The 18,415-nt window shown below is 36.6% G+C and overlaps 1 protein-coding gene across 8 annotated transcripts in view; it reads left to right on the top strand.

The window, feature by feature from the left end:
• HECTD1 (HECT domain E3 ubiquitin protein ligase 1) overlaps window positions 1–18,415 on the top strand; it is a 64,486-nt gene that overhangs the window by 11,446 nt on the left and 34,625 nt on the right. For 5 of the 8 annotated variants that reach the window (XM_080345144.1, XM_080345149.1, XM_080345150.1 and 2 more), the window contains exons 3-12: window positions 8,691–8,925; window positions 9,822–10,049; window positions 13,449–13,730; window positions 13,976–14,264; window positions 14,584–14,660; window positions 14,752–14,850; window positions 15,197–15,311; window positions 15,919–16,093; window positions 17,526–17,664; window positions 17,863–18,033. In XM_080345144.1, the coding sequence (XP_080201270.1) occupies window positions 8,691–8,925; window positions 9,822–10,049; window positions 13,449–13,730; window positions 13,976–14,264; window positions 14,584–14,660; window positions 14,752–14,850; window positions 15,197–15,311; window positions 15,919–16,093; window positions 17,526–17,664; window positions 17,863–18,033 (1,810 nt within the window). Of the gene's footprint in view, window positions 1–8,690; window positions 8,926–9,821; window positions 10,050–13,448; window positions 13,731–13,975; window positions 14,265–14,583; window positions 14,661–14,751; window positions 14,851–15,196; window positions 15,316–15,918; window positions 16,094–17,525; window positions 17,665–17,862; window positions 18,034–18,415 lie in introns of those variants that run through there. The other 3 variants (XM_080345146.1, XM_080345148.1, XM_080345151.1) reach the window with 2 other exon arrangements.

Below are 18,415 nucleotides of genomic sequence, written 5' to 3' on the forward strand. Positions count from 1 at the left end.
GGGATTCAGCAAACTCTTGGAAAGCATTTTCTGCATCCTGCTGGTTGTGGAAGCATTTTCCCTTCAAAAAGTTTTTGGTACGCTTGAAGAAGTGGTAGTCGGTTGGTGAGAGGTCAGGTGAATATGGTGGATGAGGCAGAACTTTGTAGCCCAACTTGTTCAACTTTGGAAGCATTGGTTGTGTGATCTGTGATCGGATGTTGTCATGGAGAAGAATTGAGCTCTTTCTGTTGACCAGTGCCTGCTGCAGGTGTTGCAGTTTTTGGTGCATCTCATCAATTTGCTGTGCAGACTTCTCAGATGCCATGATTTTGTTTGGATTCAGAAAGCTGTAGTGGATCAGACTGACAGCAGACCACTAGACAGGGACCATGACTTTTTTTGTTGCAAGTTGGCTTTGGGAAGTGCTTTGGGAGGTTCTTCTTGGTCCAACCACTGAACTAGTAATTGCTGGTTGTCATATAAATCCACTTTTAATCACATGTCACAATCTGATTGAGAAGTGGATCATTGTTGCATAGAAGATGACGACACTTCAAAGGCTTTTTTTTTTTTTTTGGTCAGCTCAAGAGGCACCCATTCATCAAGCTTTTTCACGTTTCCAGTTTGCGTCAAATGCCGAACAATTGTAGAATAATTGACGTTGAGTTCTTCGGCAACTTCTCATGCAGTTGTAAGAGGATTGGCATCAATATTTGCTCTCAGTTGGTGTCAACTCCCGATCGCTGACCACTATGCTCCTTATCTTCAAGGCTCTCATCTACTTTGTGAAACTTCTTGACCCACAACTGCACTGTGTGTTCATTAGCAGTTCCTGGGCCAAATGCATTGTTGATGTTGTGAGTTGTCTCCACTGCTTTAATGACCCATTTTGAACTGAAATAAGAAAATTGCTCAAATTTGCCTTTTGTCTAACATCATTTCCATAGTCTGAAATATAAAATAAACAGCAAGTAGTAAGTCAGTAGCAAAAAAGCATAAAGCGAGGAAAGCTCACTAAAATGATGTTTAACATAACCACATTTATTTAAGCATGTATTCCAATATTGAATGGTAAATTTCAACAATGCAAAAACCGCATTTCCTTTTGCACCAACCTCATACTTTAGGAAGTGCCCAATGTCAGGATAATATAGCTTCTTAGAAATAAAAAAAAATGTTCTTTAGTTTTCGTATTCAGTAGAAGTGCCTGAATGGAAATCTAAATTTTGGAGCTACCTATTAGCCATTGTTTTCTAATTTGAAAGAGTAAAAACCTTTTAAAGATAGATATATTTTTTGTATTAAAACAAACTCACCACTATTTTTTTGTTCCAGTGCAAATAGCTCATTACAAACAAAGCGATTTCCACTCCCCCCAATTTTGAGGATACAGCAACAATTTTTTTTTTCTGTCACAATTTCTTTTTCTGAGATGAATTACTTGTTTTAGTTAATATATGGACTTGATAAAAGCAACATGGTGAAAACGGTTTTGATACTTGGATGTTTTAAGTTTAGGAATTATGCTATTTGCTTTTTTCCCCTCAGTGGTAGTTGAGGCCTGCAGTGATGAAAGGTTTGTGTTCTTTTCTCTTGGAAGTCAGAAGCATAGTATTTCAGTAGATGGGAGTGCACTAAAAGCCTAACATCAGTTGCTGTGCTGTTCTATCAGTTTGTTCAGTGCTGTAGTTCTACGCTCGGCCTCCCTGCTGTCCCAGCAAGTTTTGGCAGCCTTGTTTTTCCTATGTAGATGGTTTTCTAAAGGCAAATCCAACATGTGGCCACTGTGGTACAGGTACTCATGAAATGCTTTGCTTTACTACCTGTGTAATTACGTTTTAGTTCTGAGCATAGTCTTAGTTGGAACAGCATTAGGGTCTGTAACACTGGTGGGACCTAATTTTCTACAGCAAATATTTGAGACAGTTTTAAGTCCCTTTGATCTATTTTGGCCTGCCTAAGGAAGGCGGTAGGGATTTACCTTAGAATTAATGTATAAAAGTGACACATATATAACATGGCTTGTCTGACTTACAGTCAATACCAGTAGGAACTAAAGAGTATTTGCTTACTTGTCACTTCGTTAAAAAGAGAGGCTGGTTGTGAGAAAGTGCTTGTCTCAGGGTTTGGTTGCTAGAATTGCTTCCAAGAAAGCAGTGGGTTCTTCTTCCCTGGGCTGCCTTTGTTTACACTTTAGTAACATGCTGCCTTTACTCAGAATTATATCGAGTGAAAACTCAAGGAAAACTTTGAAAGCCCATTTGCACAACTTTGAGGTGTAGAGACCATCTACTAAGTAAGGAGAAGACTTTCCCTTTTTCTTTAGGGTCAGGTGCCAGCACACAGCAATCCCCAGTGGGGCTGTGTGGCAGAATGGAGAGGCATACTTTGAACTCCTGCTATATGGCTGTGGCAGTGCTGCATCTCAGCTGCCATTGGGTGCTGCTGCTCCCATCTACCCCTTCCAATCCTTTTCTCTGGCACTACTCACACATGCGTGTTCTTGTCCCTGAGACAGATGCTTGTAGTTTCAACCACGAGATGCCCATGTAACAGCTTAGTGCGGATTTGGGATTAGAGAGTGACCTCTATAAAGCTGACCTTTGCAGTTCTCTTTGTAACACAGTTATTCATAGAAAAGTTACCTACAGCATAATGGCTGAAGTTCTTCAAAATGACAGCAGCAGTACAATTTTGTGCTGTAATTACTCTAGCCACCTGTTTGAGAAGAGTGTGGCTGGAGCACTAGGGATGTGTTGGTGCACCCTTCTTCTCTGCAGTTACAGAGTCAGTCACTGAGCCAGGCTGTGTGTGAAAGACACAATTGTCACTTTCTTTTCCCTCGCCAGCAGAAACTTGAGGGACAGCTAGGGCCTGAGTGGCCTTCTGCAGACAAAAAGAATCTGAACTAATCTGAATTTATTTGTATGGTGTGTGTGCTTACAAATGTAATCTGTGTGCATCTGGTAAGTGTGTCTGTGTTACTAACTGTTCCTTTTCTACTGGAGCACTTATTTGTAGTTTGCATAATGAAAGAAATACAATGTTTTACTCCAGAATATTGGAGTTTGGTAACTCCGAAGGATGTTTCGTAAGTGTGTTAATGCCTCTATTTAGAACTCTAGCAGTCCATGTAGTTTATCTAGTTGTGTAGTAAATTTATTCTCCCTTTATTCAGCTGCTGCTCTTGATTTTACCAAATATTCCAATGTGTGGAACAAATATTTTTGCAAAGGACATATATTTAATTATTACACAACCAAGGTCGAAGCTGTTCTGTGACCTTGTGTAATAGTATCACTTTGCTTGTAGGTTTTACATCTTCCTCTTGTTCTGAATATCATTGCTCCGAGTGAAGCAAGTAGAGCATCATTCTTACCTGGTCATTTTGCATGTGTATTCGCACCAGCAATTCAGGTAGCAGTTGTGGGCATACTGACAGCAGTGTGGTTCCTTCTTTTGATAGCTATTGAAGAAGCTGGAATAAAAAGTTGTCTTCTTAGAACCTCTCTATTAAAATAGCAGAAAGTGCTGGTGATGGGCTGACAGTAAACTGGTAGTAACATGCTTTAAAAAGCTGTGAGGAGGTGGAATAAAGAAATCCAGTGTAAGGTTGTGATGTGCTAAACAGTGAATCGCAATTGTCAACACTACTGAGATATCAAGATAAGGTGTAATAATGTGAGATGATTAGTTTGTATTCTCTTGTCTGTATCTGTCCTGCTGTGCAATTATATTTAGGTGTTCTAGGGTGGAACCTTTTGTTTTGCTCTGCTAGTGCAGGGAGATTCTGGTCTGTGACAAGAGCACTCAGATGCTACAGGATGACAAATACTAATGAGTTGTGTGTTGCAGTCAGTGGATTAGGAGAAGATGCTAAACATTGTTATGAACTGTTCTGGATAGAAGGCGATGCGGTAAGAAGTTCAGAGCTAGTCCTGAGTGAGGCTCAGTCTTGATCTACCATGTCTAATGATCACAAGACTACAAGAAGTTAAGGCGGGGAAAAAAACCCAGTATTTTCAACTTGCAGAGTGTGAGGGTGTATGCATGGGTGTATATGTTCCTGCCTGGTTGCTTATGTGATATTAATGAAGGCCAGTCAGTTACATTTGTCCACAAGAATCCCCTGATCCTGGATCTGGATAGTTCAGCACAGGATTTTACCATCTTCTGTCATCACAGCTGCACAGCTGGAATACTGCTTAAATCCTAGGAAATAATTTACATATGTATTTTTTGTCTTGTCTCAAACTCTTAACACACACACACACACACACACACACACACACACACACACACACACACACACACATATTACCTGAAGAGGCTTGGCCACGGCTTCTTGAAGGTGTATTTCAGAAAGCCATACAAATACAACTTGATAATTATGTTTTCATAGAATTATAAAAGGGCTGTAGCTGACCAGAGAAGCTGTCATAAATGAATAGTGAAGAACTTTGTATACTTGGCTAGCATAGTAAACAGTTTTTCTGCTGATAATGTAGTTACATGTTCAATATGTTAAAGAACTACCCTGCTTAGAAGAAAGTATAGCAATGTATTGGCCTGAAATAATATTACAGAGCAGTGGACATGATAGTGTAGGGGTCCTGTCTAGGCAAACTGGTGTACTGTGGACTGCATTGGACAAATGTGTCTTTTGTGTCTGAGAATACAACTGATGACTTGACTTTATTTTCAAAGTCAATGTCAGTGTTGCTATCATCCTCTGGGGCTTGAAAAAACAAATTGGATCTCCTTCCAGCTATGACCTCTTTGAAAAAGCAGTAGCTGTATATAATAGATTGTTAAGGTGCTGTTCATAAAACAGTACTAAAAATACTTCTTGACAGTCTCACTGGCAGGGACTCAGGGCTGATAGAATCCAGGTCTGTTTTGCTTTTCTCAGAAATACTTCAGACTTCTGCACACATTTTTTTGCCTGGTGTGACTCTCGGGATAATAACTTAATTAGTATTACCATACTGTGTAGAACTTGAACTAAATTGTTTGTGTTGAGAGAGACATGAAGGGGGAGATGATGACTGTACATATTGTGTGCTAAAATAGCAAGAAGCAGCTCTCATTTGCTGTTTTAGAGACCAAGACAAAAATTCTGGTTTGATTTCTCCCCCCTCAGTGTTCCTGATAATAATGTCTGAAAAAATTAAGTTTACATTTCTATTACTTTCAGATTTGTATGAACTTTAATGATCAAGCTTTATATTATCTTTATATGCATCATTATATGACTGATACTTCTTCATGAACCATTCTGGTTTTCACTGTTTTCACTACACATTTTTCTGTTATACATGAATGATACGACTTTTTAGATTAGTTTATAGTTGGTCCAGAGTATGCCATTAGAAGGCTAGACTTTTTTCAACTTAGGAAACAGTTTAAAATTATTCAATGAGTTCTGCATTGAAATAAAATCAATTAGCTTTTAAAAAGAAAAAAATATTAAATTTGTTGTTTTAGTTTCAAGCCTATGATTTTGTGTGTGTTGCTTCTTGATTTGCTGCAGGAAAATGGAGGGGGAAAAGAGCTTTGCACTTAAATTAGAGCATCAGTGTTGTTTGTTTTTGCTTTTATCTTCAGTTTTCATTATTGTCTTTAATAAATCTTTATAAAATGCCTTTTCTACATTGTGTAGTTTAGCTCTCAACTTCCTGGTTGCTAGCAATATCTAACAAAACTAAAAAAAAAAACAAAACCAACCACTAAACAAACAAAAACCCTCACAAAGCTAATAAAAATCACAACCCCAAAACATCAACAGAGAAAACAAACAAACAAACAAAAACAAACAAACAAAAAAACAAAAAAAAAGCCACAAAAAACCCTAGCCAGCCCCCTCAAAAACAGTAAACCAACCAAACAAACAACAAAGGAAAAAACCAACCAACCAACCAAACACAAAACCCAGAACAAAAACCTAAAGAAAAAGAACCTCCCTCAAGCAACAAAAAACCACCAACCAAACAACCCCAAAACCTGAAACAAACAAACAAAAAACCAAACCTGAACTGCTAAAAGAAAGAAGTGTCAATGCATAGAGCTCAAAGGTTGAAGCTGCTTGAAAGCTAGGGTTAAAATTAGATCAGTTGCTATTTTCAGAAAGGATAAAATTATTTTTTCAGCACAAGTGAAGTTATTACTACTTCTGTTTTTTTAGGAAGTCAAACTACATTACTGTAGTCTACAGAAAAAGTCTGGACAGCTCTTTATTTTGAGATCTAAGTAATTCCCACAGGTTAAATGTACGACAAATCTACAGTTTCTCCCTGAAACCATATGATAAAACTTGGTTTCCTTATTGGAAGGCTGGAAATAATTCCTCTAAGTCAGAAAACAAATGTTCTGACAGTGAAGGTTATTTGCTTCCTAATTGAAAAATTATGGTCTCTCACTAATGTCGCTAGAGGTTCTGGCAAAATTAATTTAAAAAAAAAAAATCCCTAAACCCGTAAGTTTTTGCCAATGAGCTGTGCTCGTGTGAGAAGAGCATTGCTAACAGTGCCCTGGCATTTGTGTGCTGGTGAAGAATTCAATATAAACCATAGGCTCTTAGTAACTTTGTGTTTTTGCTGTATCTGCTGGGTAACTGGCTACAGTCAACAGGTATTTTAAGGACAGGAATGGATTTCTTCCAAAATGTTGAATTTCCATTTTCAAATCATGCAGCCAAGTTCCAGTTGTGCTGTCTCTTTATAAACTGTTAAACCATAGAAAAAATGTAAATGTTAGATTTTGTAAGTATTGCTTTTAACTCCCTGCAAAAATATAAAGGGTGTTTTTCTGCTGCTGGAAGTCTATGAAAAATGGTGTGCTACAACTTGCGAGTATTACAATGGAGACAGTGAAGCTTCTTACCTTGCACTTGGTTATATGTATGTGGTTTTGGTTTGTTTGGGATTTTTTTTTTAAGGATTTGTGTTTATTCATAAATTTTTTTTTTCTTGCAATGTAATGTTTGAAGATCACTGTTCATAGCAATATTTTAGTGGTCTGTCTGGTCTTGCATGAAATGCAGTGTGAAAGATCCAGCACTGAAACACTGGAACAGGTAGCACTGTCTGCTTTAAATTTTATCTGCTGAAATGCTTCTTGTGTTGTTGTGTGGTAATTGTCTAATAATGAGTACAAATTTCAGACTTTTTTTCTAGTGGATAATGTCTTTAAAATGCAGAGTTACTGTGTAAACTCTTTTTAAGAAAGATGTGGACTTAAATAGCGAATTTCTTAAGAACAGAGAGTATAGGCTGGATAGGCTAATATAAGTATTAAATATGTAATTTAGCTTTATTGAAGCTTCACTTACCAATTTATGTCATTAAGGATCATTGGGTAATATATTTATTTGTCAGGCAGTATTGTTTAAGTACTTGAGAAAGCATGGCCAGATCTTTAAGGAAACTATTAGCATTCTGCTGTCCTGGGATTTGTGTCTTTGCTGGGGCAAACTAGGTGGGAGGCTGAGTGACCTCTGGGTTACTTTTCAGAATTATTCATCACTGAGTACTTCACCTGTTTTCCAGACCAAAAAGCATGGTCTTATTTTTGTTCTTTCTCTTTGGATTTAGAAAAGGTTTAGGCTACCTTTTCCAGGCCATATCCCTAGTTCAAGAAGGAATCGCAGTATCTGCTTCCTGTAGATTTAGTTTTGATCTCCCACATCTAGGGATGAGATATCCAGTTATTTCAACTACTGTCACAGCATATATCCCCTTCACTTAATTCCACCACCACCACCTTGGAAATCATCTACCACTGTGGTGAGCAATCATTATAATGATGTATTTGTTGCTGAGTAAGTATGGTATGGAAGATAAGTTCTTTTCAAGTATAGCTCCACATCTTAGAACTTTTGATCCAAATCTATCGTAACCACAGCTGCCATAATAGTGAAAAAGCATTATTATGACCATCCATTTTGATTTGAATCTTATTATGTCAGAGGGATAGAAGAGGGACTGTTGCAGCTTGCTTATTTTGTTATGAAGTTGTGGGGATGTTCTTGACTATCCTTGCATATGGAAATGAGGCTAGCAATAAAGAGGGGATCCAGAGGCTACTGAGGCATGGATATGAAGAAAAAATATAATAGAAGCAAGCTACATGAATTAAATATGTTTTAAGTGTGGTTAGGGAGAAAGAATGAGGTGGGAGGGGACAAAGCTGAAATAGGATAAAAAGAGACATGAGAATGTTTATCACATAGGGAAGAAAGAGAATTAAATTGCATAGCAAACCCAAAATCTTTAGTTGAACCTTATGTTTATTGTTGAAAATAATATTTCATAGTTAACTAGCTATTTATTGTCATGAATCTTGAAGATCTGCTAAGAAAAAATGCATTCCATGTGGTGATGTGAAGTTAACTTCTAAAATGATTTCCCAAGAGGGTAAATTTTTCCCTGTATGATTGTAAAATTTCACGAATATTTTTTATGCTGGGTTCTTCCCCTAATACAGCTTCTTTTCAGAGTACTTGTTTGAATTTTGGAGGATGTATGAGAAGTCTGCGTCCTAACATTCCAAGTTAATGCTCCAAACCAACTACAAACTAATTGAGCAAATCATAACTAGTGTGAAAAACATTAATCTCTTAGTATGAAAGTATATGAAATTACTTAATGTAAATAAACTTGCACAGCTTAGTAATGTTTCACCATGTGTGTTTGTTTTATTTAATGCAGATGCCCTCCTCGAACTTTTTTACCAGCACTGTGCAAAATTTTTCTTGATGAAAGTGCTCCAGACAATGTATTAGAAGTAACAGCTCGTGCCATAACGTATTATCTGGATGTATCAGCTGAATGCACCCGTAGGATTGTGGGAGTGGATGGAGCTATCAAGGCACTTTGTAATCGTTTAGTAGTTGTTGAACTTAACAATAGAACCAGCAGAGATTTGGCTGAGCAGTGTGTGAAGGTATGTATTCTGAAAAACTTGTTTTCAAGAAGGAGCTGGAAAATTTGCTGGTTTTGAAGAGCTTCCTCATATTCTAATCCTATTTACTGTATTAAAATGTGAAGCAAAAACATATAGTATGATAAAAGCGTACATGCCAGCGATGCTGCTTATCTTTACTGTCAATCTGATGGTCTTCAAAGCTAGTTATTTCTTTAAACAATTATAGAAAAAGAAACAAAAAATATTAGAATAAAGTTTTCCTGTTTATCTTACAGGACTAGAATGCTAAGGGCTAATTTTATGCTAATAAGGGAGTGACAAGTTGTTCCAGATATACATCAGTTACTTGATGTCAAAAAAATTGCTGTTTCCTTAGTAGCACTAGACACAGCTCTTCTGCACCCTTTTGAGATTTTTAGAAAAATTTACAAGACCCTTAAAATCTCCTGTTTAAAGCGTAACTCATGGCCATGTGATAGCCTACAGTTTGAATCCTTGATTACTGTGGCATCAGACTTCATGCATGTATTTCCTGTTCACTACTTCTTGTCTACACAAAACTGCGTCACTGAAGTACTGGAGCAACAGTACTCTTGGAAGTTTCAGAGCTCTCAGTTGTGTGTTATCCAAAGACTTAATTCTCCCAGGAAAAGACACTGTTATCCAGCTGTCTGTAAGGAAGAGCTGTAATGACCGTGCTCTTGGGGATGTTTTATACTTGCTTCTGTATTTTTGACGAAAACAGTAACTACTGGAGTACTGGAGGCTTTGACCCTTCCTGTGCATTGAGGAAGAGAGGAAGGTGGTTTTTTTTGTTCTGTTATTTCATTTTCTTAACCAGTCCTGTAGATAGGTATGAACAAATAACTGACTGTTTGTGTGCTTCATTCTAATTAAATTTCTTTTTGTTGTAGGTGTTGGAATTAATCTGTACCCGTGAGTCAGGAGCTGTGTTTGAAGCTGGAGGGTTGAATTGTGTTCTGACATTCATTCGTGACAGTGGACACCTTGTTCATAAAGATACTTTGCATTCAGCGATGGCCGTAGTATCCAGGCTCTGCGGCAAAATGGAGCCTCAGGATTCTTCATTAGAAATCTGTGTGGAATCACTGTCTAGTTTGTTAAAACATGAAGACCATCAGGTAGTGTAATAGTTGGCTCAATATGCTGTGAATTTAACATCTGTCATGTTTAATAAAAGAACGACTAGGTATTTTTATATGGCTTTCACAACTATATGTTTATATAGTAGTTGTTATATTTGGATATTATGATAGTTTTCTTTACACTTGTGATGACAAGAGGATAAAAATACTGCTTAGCATTTGACTCCAAGCACCATTGTGTGACTATGATCTTATTTAACCTCTGAAAACTTTGCTGAAAATATCCTGTAACTTCTTTCAATGCATTTGAAATACTTTCTGAAGTAATTACAGTTCTGCGTCTGTACCTCAGTCACTATTAAGTTGAGCATAAATAAGAGACCAAAAAATCAATTTGGTTTGTTTTTTATTTGCCAGACTAAGAGAAGCAATAAAACCATCCACAATCAGTGGTAAAATATTACACTGGAAGCCAGCTTCAATGGTGCTGCTATAGGTGCGGCACCACTTCATTGCAGTTTTATTAACTTGAGATCAAGTAGTCCTTGTAAAATCTAAAAAATTAATCTTAGAGGAATTACCTTCCTGCTAGTAGAATCCTTTTGTGTATGTCATACTAATGCTTTGCAATAGCCATTTAGCCAAATTCTTCTTGTAACTTTGCCAGGCTTCTTGTCCGTACGGTTCTCAGTTGCCATTTTGCCCCCGCTCTGCCCTTGTTCCTTTCTCTACACCACCTGCCTGTCCTGCCCTACCTCAGTCAGGTTTATTAAGCACATTGTATCTGGGAGACTGAATCTTTTTGCCTGTGTGCTAAATTTTTTTAATATATTTTTAGGTCTTTTTGAAAGACCCAGTTGCCAGGGGACTGTCACGCTAGCCATTTCAGAACAAGCTACGATGTTTTTTTAGATGTTATATAACTTTATTAATGCATTGATCATTTCAGGCAAGCTAATCCTCAAATTTAGACCACAAGTCTGTAGTATTTTAACTGTTTCCCAATTTATAATGTCTTTGAAAGAAAGCAATTGCTGGGGCTGTTGGAGATCTGAATGAGAGTTCAAATTAACTTCATCTTTAGCAGTTAAGCTTTAAGATAAATGTGCTTGAGATTGGAGTAACCCAGATGATAATAAATAAATCTGTACTGATATCCTTGACAAACATATTTTCTGTGAAACAAGCCTCAGGATTTACACAGAATCTTGATGGGTTTTTATGGATTTTTCCAGTAACTTTGTAAAGTGGTGTTGTTCCCTCCAACCCCATCCTTTTAAACTGTTGGATTTGGTTACTTTGCGTGGGGTGTCAGTGACAGCCCTTGGGGAGGAGTTCAGACCAGATGAATGTGGCCCCAGGAACAGCTTATCTATAAGTTTGGTTTCGTAACCTTGCAGGCTGTGAGAAGAAATGTAAACACCTTCTACAGCACTCTTTTGTTTTGTAAACTGATGCCGCTAGTGCCCTGTGTTAAATAAGCTGAACCTTTCTTGTGTATTTCTGAGAGAACTGTTCTGGTAAAGATCCATAAAGTGTATACAGATTACATAGAGATTGACAGAATGATGGATAAACAATTTTGCCAAAGAAAGGAGCAGAATTCCAGAGAACATGAGTAGTGATGGTTAAAGAAAAAAATTCCTTGCAAAAGAGCGCTGATAAATCAGAATGTTTGGCATGCAGGGACCATGCCAGAAGTTTAGCATGCTTTGCATTTATTCAGGAGAAACTTCATTTTTTAATTCCTTGAAAACTTAATGAAGATTTAACTTTTTGACTTCATGAAATCTGGCTAATACTCTAATCTTGTTCTGTGTGTTGATGAGTAACAATCTTTAAGCCCTTGGAATGTAGTAGCTGGCAATCCTTTTGTAATTGTGCTGTGCTAGATAATGTTTTAGGATATAAGAACTGTAGTAATTTAGAATTTGGTAAAGCTTTTTTTTGCCTTTTTTTGTTTGCATTTTTTGGGGTGAAGGGTTTTTTTTGTTTGTTTGTGTGTTGTTTTATTTTTTGTCGTTTTTTTGTTTGTTTGGTTGGTTTTTTTTGTTTGTTTGTTTTTAGTAATTCTTGACACCAGTCTGGTTAGCTACTGCACATCTGTGAAGGCAAATGTGCCAGAAGCAGCTCATCTCTATATGACCATGCAAACCTCCTGATCTGAAAGATGGAGACACTTTTAGTGTGTAGATGGGAGAGACGTTACAGGCAAAATCTCCCTTTCTGTTCAACATTGACATGAAAAGAAGTCGGATCCTTTCCTGGGCAGGTGGCCAGCAGAATTTTTTGCTGAATTTTTAAGAGGATCATCAGTGTGCCTTGTTTCTACAGTGTCACTTTTTTTTTCTTTAGTGACAAACCTAGATTTGGGAGTTTGTATTTTATTGTCACAAACATACTTGCATATCCTCGGGTCAGGTGCTCAGTGGACAGTCTGGGTTATCTAAGGGTAAAATCTGCTTTTTCCAGTTTGTCCTATTTTTAGGCTTCGTCCGATTGAAAAAATTATTTTACTTATGAAAAGTATGTAGACCTTTAAATACAACTGCAACTATCATACTTCATTGTCAGTTTTATACTTTGGGAGTTTTGAGCTGGTGCCTCAGCTAGCGACTTGTTTAATAGCATTTCTTTTAATAGAAACATCAAATTGATATAACGTGTTGCAATATTAATATGATATTAAATGTAAATATCAAATGATACTATATTTTATATTCTATAAATATAGAAGATAAAACTGCAAAGAAATTTCTAAGTTATTTTAATTTCTTGTTGAGGAACAAATTTGAAATTCAGCAAATGTATGAAAGTTAAGTAGTAAAACCTCATAGTCCATTTTCTTGGTGTGTTTTTAAGTTTTATTATTAGAAAGTTGCTTTAACAGTTTGTAATGTCAGAACAACCAGAAGGTTTAGCACTCCATATTTCAATACGAGCTATGGGTTGTTTTTGTTCTTTTCACACAGTATTGTTAGAATGGACAGTCACTAGTGGGGTTTACAAATAGCTATGTTTCCTGTAAGAACAACATCTGTAACTAAAAACTGTTCTGAAAACTTGCTTCTGACATCTATTAATTTTGCAATTTGATTATTAAACCTGTTTTTCTAGGTTGGTTTGGAATTGTATTCGTTTGGTTAAGGAGATGCTCAGAATGCTGAACTTCAGACAAAGAAAAATAGTTTCTCTTTGATATACAGAAATCAGGAAAGGGGGGGGAAATTGCAGTCCTTCAGTGAGCAGTTCAGAGCGCTGTTGGGTTCTGACTTCGAGTTTCTGGCTCAAGAAGCCTGACTTTCATTGACTTTGAAGGGAACCTGGTGAAATAAGCTGCTTCTGTGTGTCATGTGTTCTTGTGAATATCACCCCAGCATCTTCTCATCTTAAAGTAACACATTTTTCATCTTTTCTCTTGCTCTTCTTTCTTAGGTTTCAGATGGAGCTCTGAGATGCTTTGCTTCATTAGCTGACAGATTCACACGGCGTGGAGTTGACCCAGCCCCGTTAGCTAAGCATGGATTAACGGAGGAGTTGTTATCTCGCATGGCAGCTGCTGGTGGGTCAGCATCAGGACCAGCTTCAGCTTGCAAACCTGGACGGAGTAGCACTGGAGCACCATCTACACCTGCAGATTCTAAATTAAGTAATCAGGTGTCAACTATTGTAAGCCTGTTGTCAACCCTGTGTAGAGGCTCTCCAGTAGTAACACATGTAAGAAATCCTTTTATGCTACAGCTTTTTGTTCTCATAGGGTTTTTCCCTTCATGTACTTTAATATATGCAAGAATTGTGTTGCTATTTTTTATATAGACATGCAGATTTATAGATTTTATTTATATAAATGTATGCACTTACAGATTATTTATAAAGAGGGGATAAAAGGAAACATTTCATATGGAAATGAAACCCAATTCTGATAGTATTTTCTAAAGCCCTGTATATTTTTTATTGTTCAGACTTTTAATTATTTCCAGGATCTCCTAAGATCTGAACTTCCAGATTCTATAGAAAGTGCGTTGCAGGGTGATGAGAGATGTGTACTGGATACCATGCGGTTAGTAGATCTTCTTTTGGTGCTACTATTCGAAGGGAGAAAAGCCCTGCCAAAATCCAGTGCTGGATCTACAGGCAGAATCCCAGGATTGCGAAGACTGGATAGTTCTGGGGAACGTTCTCATCGGCAGCTGATAGATTGCATCCGCAGTAAGGATACTGATGCACTAATAGATGCTATTGACACAGGAGGTGAGTAAAAATACTCTGAAAAAGAAAATGAGATAAAGGATCTTTTTATTTTTAAAATCTATGGTGTCATAACAAATACTTAGGTAGTACCTTGAAATTCTTTATGTACAAGTTCACTTATTTTGTTAAATACTCCACAGGTCTTGTTAGTAATAGTTCCTGTGCTGCTTTTTTTAAAATTGAAATTAAGGGCATAAATGCTTCCCTAGAATTATTGAGGATGCTTAATTTAATACCTAGCATTTATTTAAAGAACACTGATGAAGTTTAATTTATAATTCTGGGAGCTGTAATTATTTTATTTAATTGTGTTTTTCAGCTTTCGAAGTAAATTTTATGGATGATGTAGGACAGACACTTTTAAATTGGGCCTCAGCTTTTGGAACTCAGGAAATGGTAAATTAATTTTACAGGATCTTAAACTTAGGTTGTTTGTGTAAAGAAAGCGATGAAAAAAACCCTGTGTTTTCTTTTTCTTGTTTAACAGGTAGAATTTCTGTGTGAAAGGGGTGCTGATGTTAACAGAGGTCAGAGGTCATCCTCATTACATTATGCAGCATGTTTTGGAAGACCTCAGGTAGCAAAGGTATGATTTTAAACTCACACTTTGGGAAAGCCTTATGTACTGACTTTTTGCCTTGTTCTATACAAAACGTCTTTGCAATATGTTTAATATGCACTGTTAAATACTTATATATATACTTACAATACTTACAGTGTTTATCAAAATATTGATCTTTTTGTTGTTATGATAGGGCAGTAATATGAAAGAAAAGCTTTATATTAGCTCTACAGACATGAAAAGCACATAATGTTCTGACTTTGCTTACAGGCATGAGAAATGTGTAGAAAAGATGTATGAAAAGCGTGTTTACTACTATGGAAGAAAGAATCTTAGTGTTTTTTTCATGTTTTAAAATATTTGTTCTCAGACTCTCTTACGACATGGTGCAAACCCTGATTTGAGAGATGAAGATGGAAAGACTCCTTTAGACAAAGCTCGCGAAAGGGGGCACAGTGAGGTAGTAGCTATTCTTCAGTCTCCAGGTGAGTGCAGTTTGTCCTTCCATACACTTGGTAGTAGAAATGCCTATATATGTTAAGTAATTCAATTTTAGAATTTTACTCTAAGATTCATTTAAAAAATAATATTTTGTGACCAACCTTTTTAACCTGCAAAACAGATATCAAAACCTTTATATTTCAGGTGTTGTTAAGGGATGGGGAGTACTGGAGAAACTGACTGGGCCTGGGCAGTGCCAGTGGTCCTGTTCTTCAGCTGTGAAACAGGCCTAGACTGGGATTTTGCTGTGGGTTCAGAGGATGTCAGCCTTGGTAGCTTCTCTGCCATCCTTTCATTCTACATGAAAACTGTGTTTTACCTGTTTGTGAAGCTTTTGTACTGCTGGAGTGGTTATATGTTCATGATTAGTTCACTTTTAGGACTCTGAGCTTTTCCTATGAGTAGTCTTTAGTACTTATTATTAAACAGTTTTCTTCAAGAAGACTTGCACATGTAAATATTGTACTTTTAGGAATGCATATTCCTATTCAGGTACTTACATGTTAATGAAGAAAACTTTTACATTTTTTGAAGGGGTTTGTTTTTTGGTTGGTTTTGCCCTTGAACATTTTTGGGAAAAATATTTTCCAGGGGACTGGATGTGTCCTGTGAACAAAGGAGATGAGAAGAAAAAGAAAGATGCAAACAAGGATGAGGAAGAATGTAATGAACCCAAAGGAGATCCAGAAATGGCACCCATATACTTGAAAAGATTATTGCCTGTGTTTGCACAAACATTTCAACAAACTATGTTGCCTTCAATAAGGTAATAGTCATGACAGGCAATTTCCCTGCATATTTTGAGTTTTTGATACATTTTGTTAAAAAAGCTGAGGTAGACTTTTTTTTTTTTTCCCCAGTGAAAATATAACATCTAAAAGTTTAAGTAATACAAGTGACACTTAAACATATTTCTGTTTGGATAGAAGTGGTGGTTTGAAAAGTGTTGCAAGTCTGATTTTTACTTAGTGTTTTAAGTAGCATTTTTTCCTTTCTGGGGAAGTGGTGTTTTGGAAAAAATATGGTTAGTCAGAAGAGGGAGAGGGAAGCTTACTCTGACTAGAGTAGCATAATGAAGTGATACTGTGTTCGTAAGGTACCTTGTATAGACTGTGTACACTGTGTATTGGGCTACAGCTGTTTGTAGCCCCTATAATGAAAGAAATAACTTAGGAGAGGGAAACTGATGAAGTGATATCAAGATACATTTACTGTTAAATTGGAAAGACTGGAAAAAGCTGTTATAGAAGGCTTCATAACAGTTTAAAAGTTAATCAACTGGAGAAGATGCCTCTTACTGAGAGAATTAAAAGAATATAATCTAATTTAATACTTAAAAAAGAACACGGTGGGTGGCATAATGGTTGTGATAAATTGGGTCTGGCCATAACCTCTCAGGCTTTTACACTACAAATACAACATTTGCTTAATATCTTATTTGTATCCCCAGTGTTTATAGGTACTTAGAGGGGTGAAAATGCAAGGTAAAAAGGGACTCTAGTGGAGAGAGACTCTACATGAGCTGATGAGCAGAAGCTTAAACTAGGTCATTTTAAATGAAAGAAATAAGAAATTATGTTAACAATCTGTGCATGGTTAGCTGTTGTTACAGATTATGGAAAGATGTAGTTGACTCTCTGTATTTTAAAGTCTTCTTTATGAGTCAGGTAAAACATGTTTTTGAAAGTCAGTCAAATAAAAATTCAACTTTACAGAAGTGATTTGCTTCCAAATTAATTGTAGTTCTTAATATGGAAATCTATATGATCTGATAGTACTTTTAGACTTTAAAACTCTAGGGATCTAACAAAACCACAGGAATTATGTGACAGAAATGGAAGGCTAGGTGCCTGTGAGGAAGATGAAGTGTGCAGAAGTGAATTTCCATCACTAAAAGTGGATAAAGAGAATGTAGAGTAGATTTACATAGAGAAGGGTTGAGGAGAGAAAAATGCATTAGACTCGTAGTGCTGTAGAACTGAAAAAGACCACTAGGTGAATTATTCCTAGAGATAATTGAGGACTTGTTAACAATAACCAAGTTTGGTTCCAATAGCAAGCGGGAACTCATTTTAGCACTTTTTGTTTTGATATGCATAAAAGTAGTACAAAAGCAGTTTTATCTTGAACCTTTTTGTGGCTTTGATTACTACTTAATCTTCATCAGAATCTTTTTTTTCCTGTGATCTCTTTTAAAGGAAAGCAAGTCTTGCCCTCATTAGAAAGATGATACATTTTTGTTCTGAGGCACTGCTGAAGGAGGTTTGTGACTCTGATGCTGGCCACAATCTGCCCACACTATTGGTTGAGATAACAGCTACAGTTCTTGATCAAGAGGTAGGAAGTAAGATCTTGCGCTTTTATGAAACCAGTGTAAAAAAAAGGTGGTTATACTCATTGATCCCACCTGCTTATCAATAACTAACCCTAAAGTGTTCACAGCATCCATGACAAGGTGTGAAGTTCAGCATGTAAAGATATTTTTAAGTAAAGAGATCTCCTTTTTAATGTCCTTTCCATGTCAATGTATTCCAGGATGATGATGATGGCCATTTGCTTGCCCTGCAAATCATAAGGGATTTGGTGGATAAAGGGGGTGATCTTTTTCTAGACCAACTGGCTAGACTTGGTGTAATTAGTAAAGTGTCAACTTTGGCGGGGCCGTCATCTGATGATGAAAACGAAGAGGAGTCTAAACCTGAGAAGGTACGTACAGAGTTGATAGCTTCATTTGTTCCTGTAAAACCAACACTTCTAGTACAATTTTCACTGTTGCAGAAATGTCCAGGGAAAGGTAGTTAGGTTATTATAGTAATATTTATTGTATACCACTTCCTTTAATTGTTTTTCTTGTTTTCTTTAACTTCATTTTCTATTAGCACTTTATTATCTGCTGAGTTTTCTTATTTGTACTTACTTGTGGTCAAGTTGATTGATACTTGTTTTTGTCTAGTGTTTTGAAAATGACTAGTAAATGAAATTAATCCTTTCTGAACAGAGTGCATCTCTTTCAGTGTACATGCATCGAATAATTGCAGATGTTTTAAACATTATGGAATATATTAAAAATATAAAAAAGAAAATAATT

This window comes from Nesoenas mayeri (assembly GCF_963082525.1).
Source record: "Nesoenas mayeri genome assembly, chromosome: 5".
In the NCBI taxonomy this organism is placed as follows: domain Eukaryota; kingdom Metazoa; phylum Chordata; class Aves; order Columbiformes; family Columbidae; genus Nesoenas; species Nesoenas mayeri.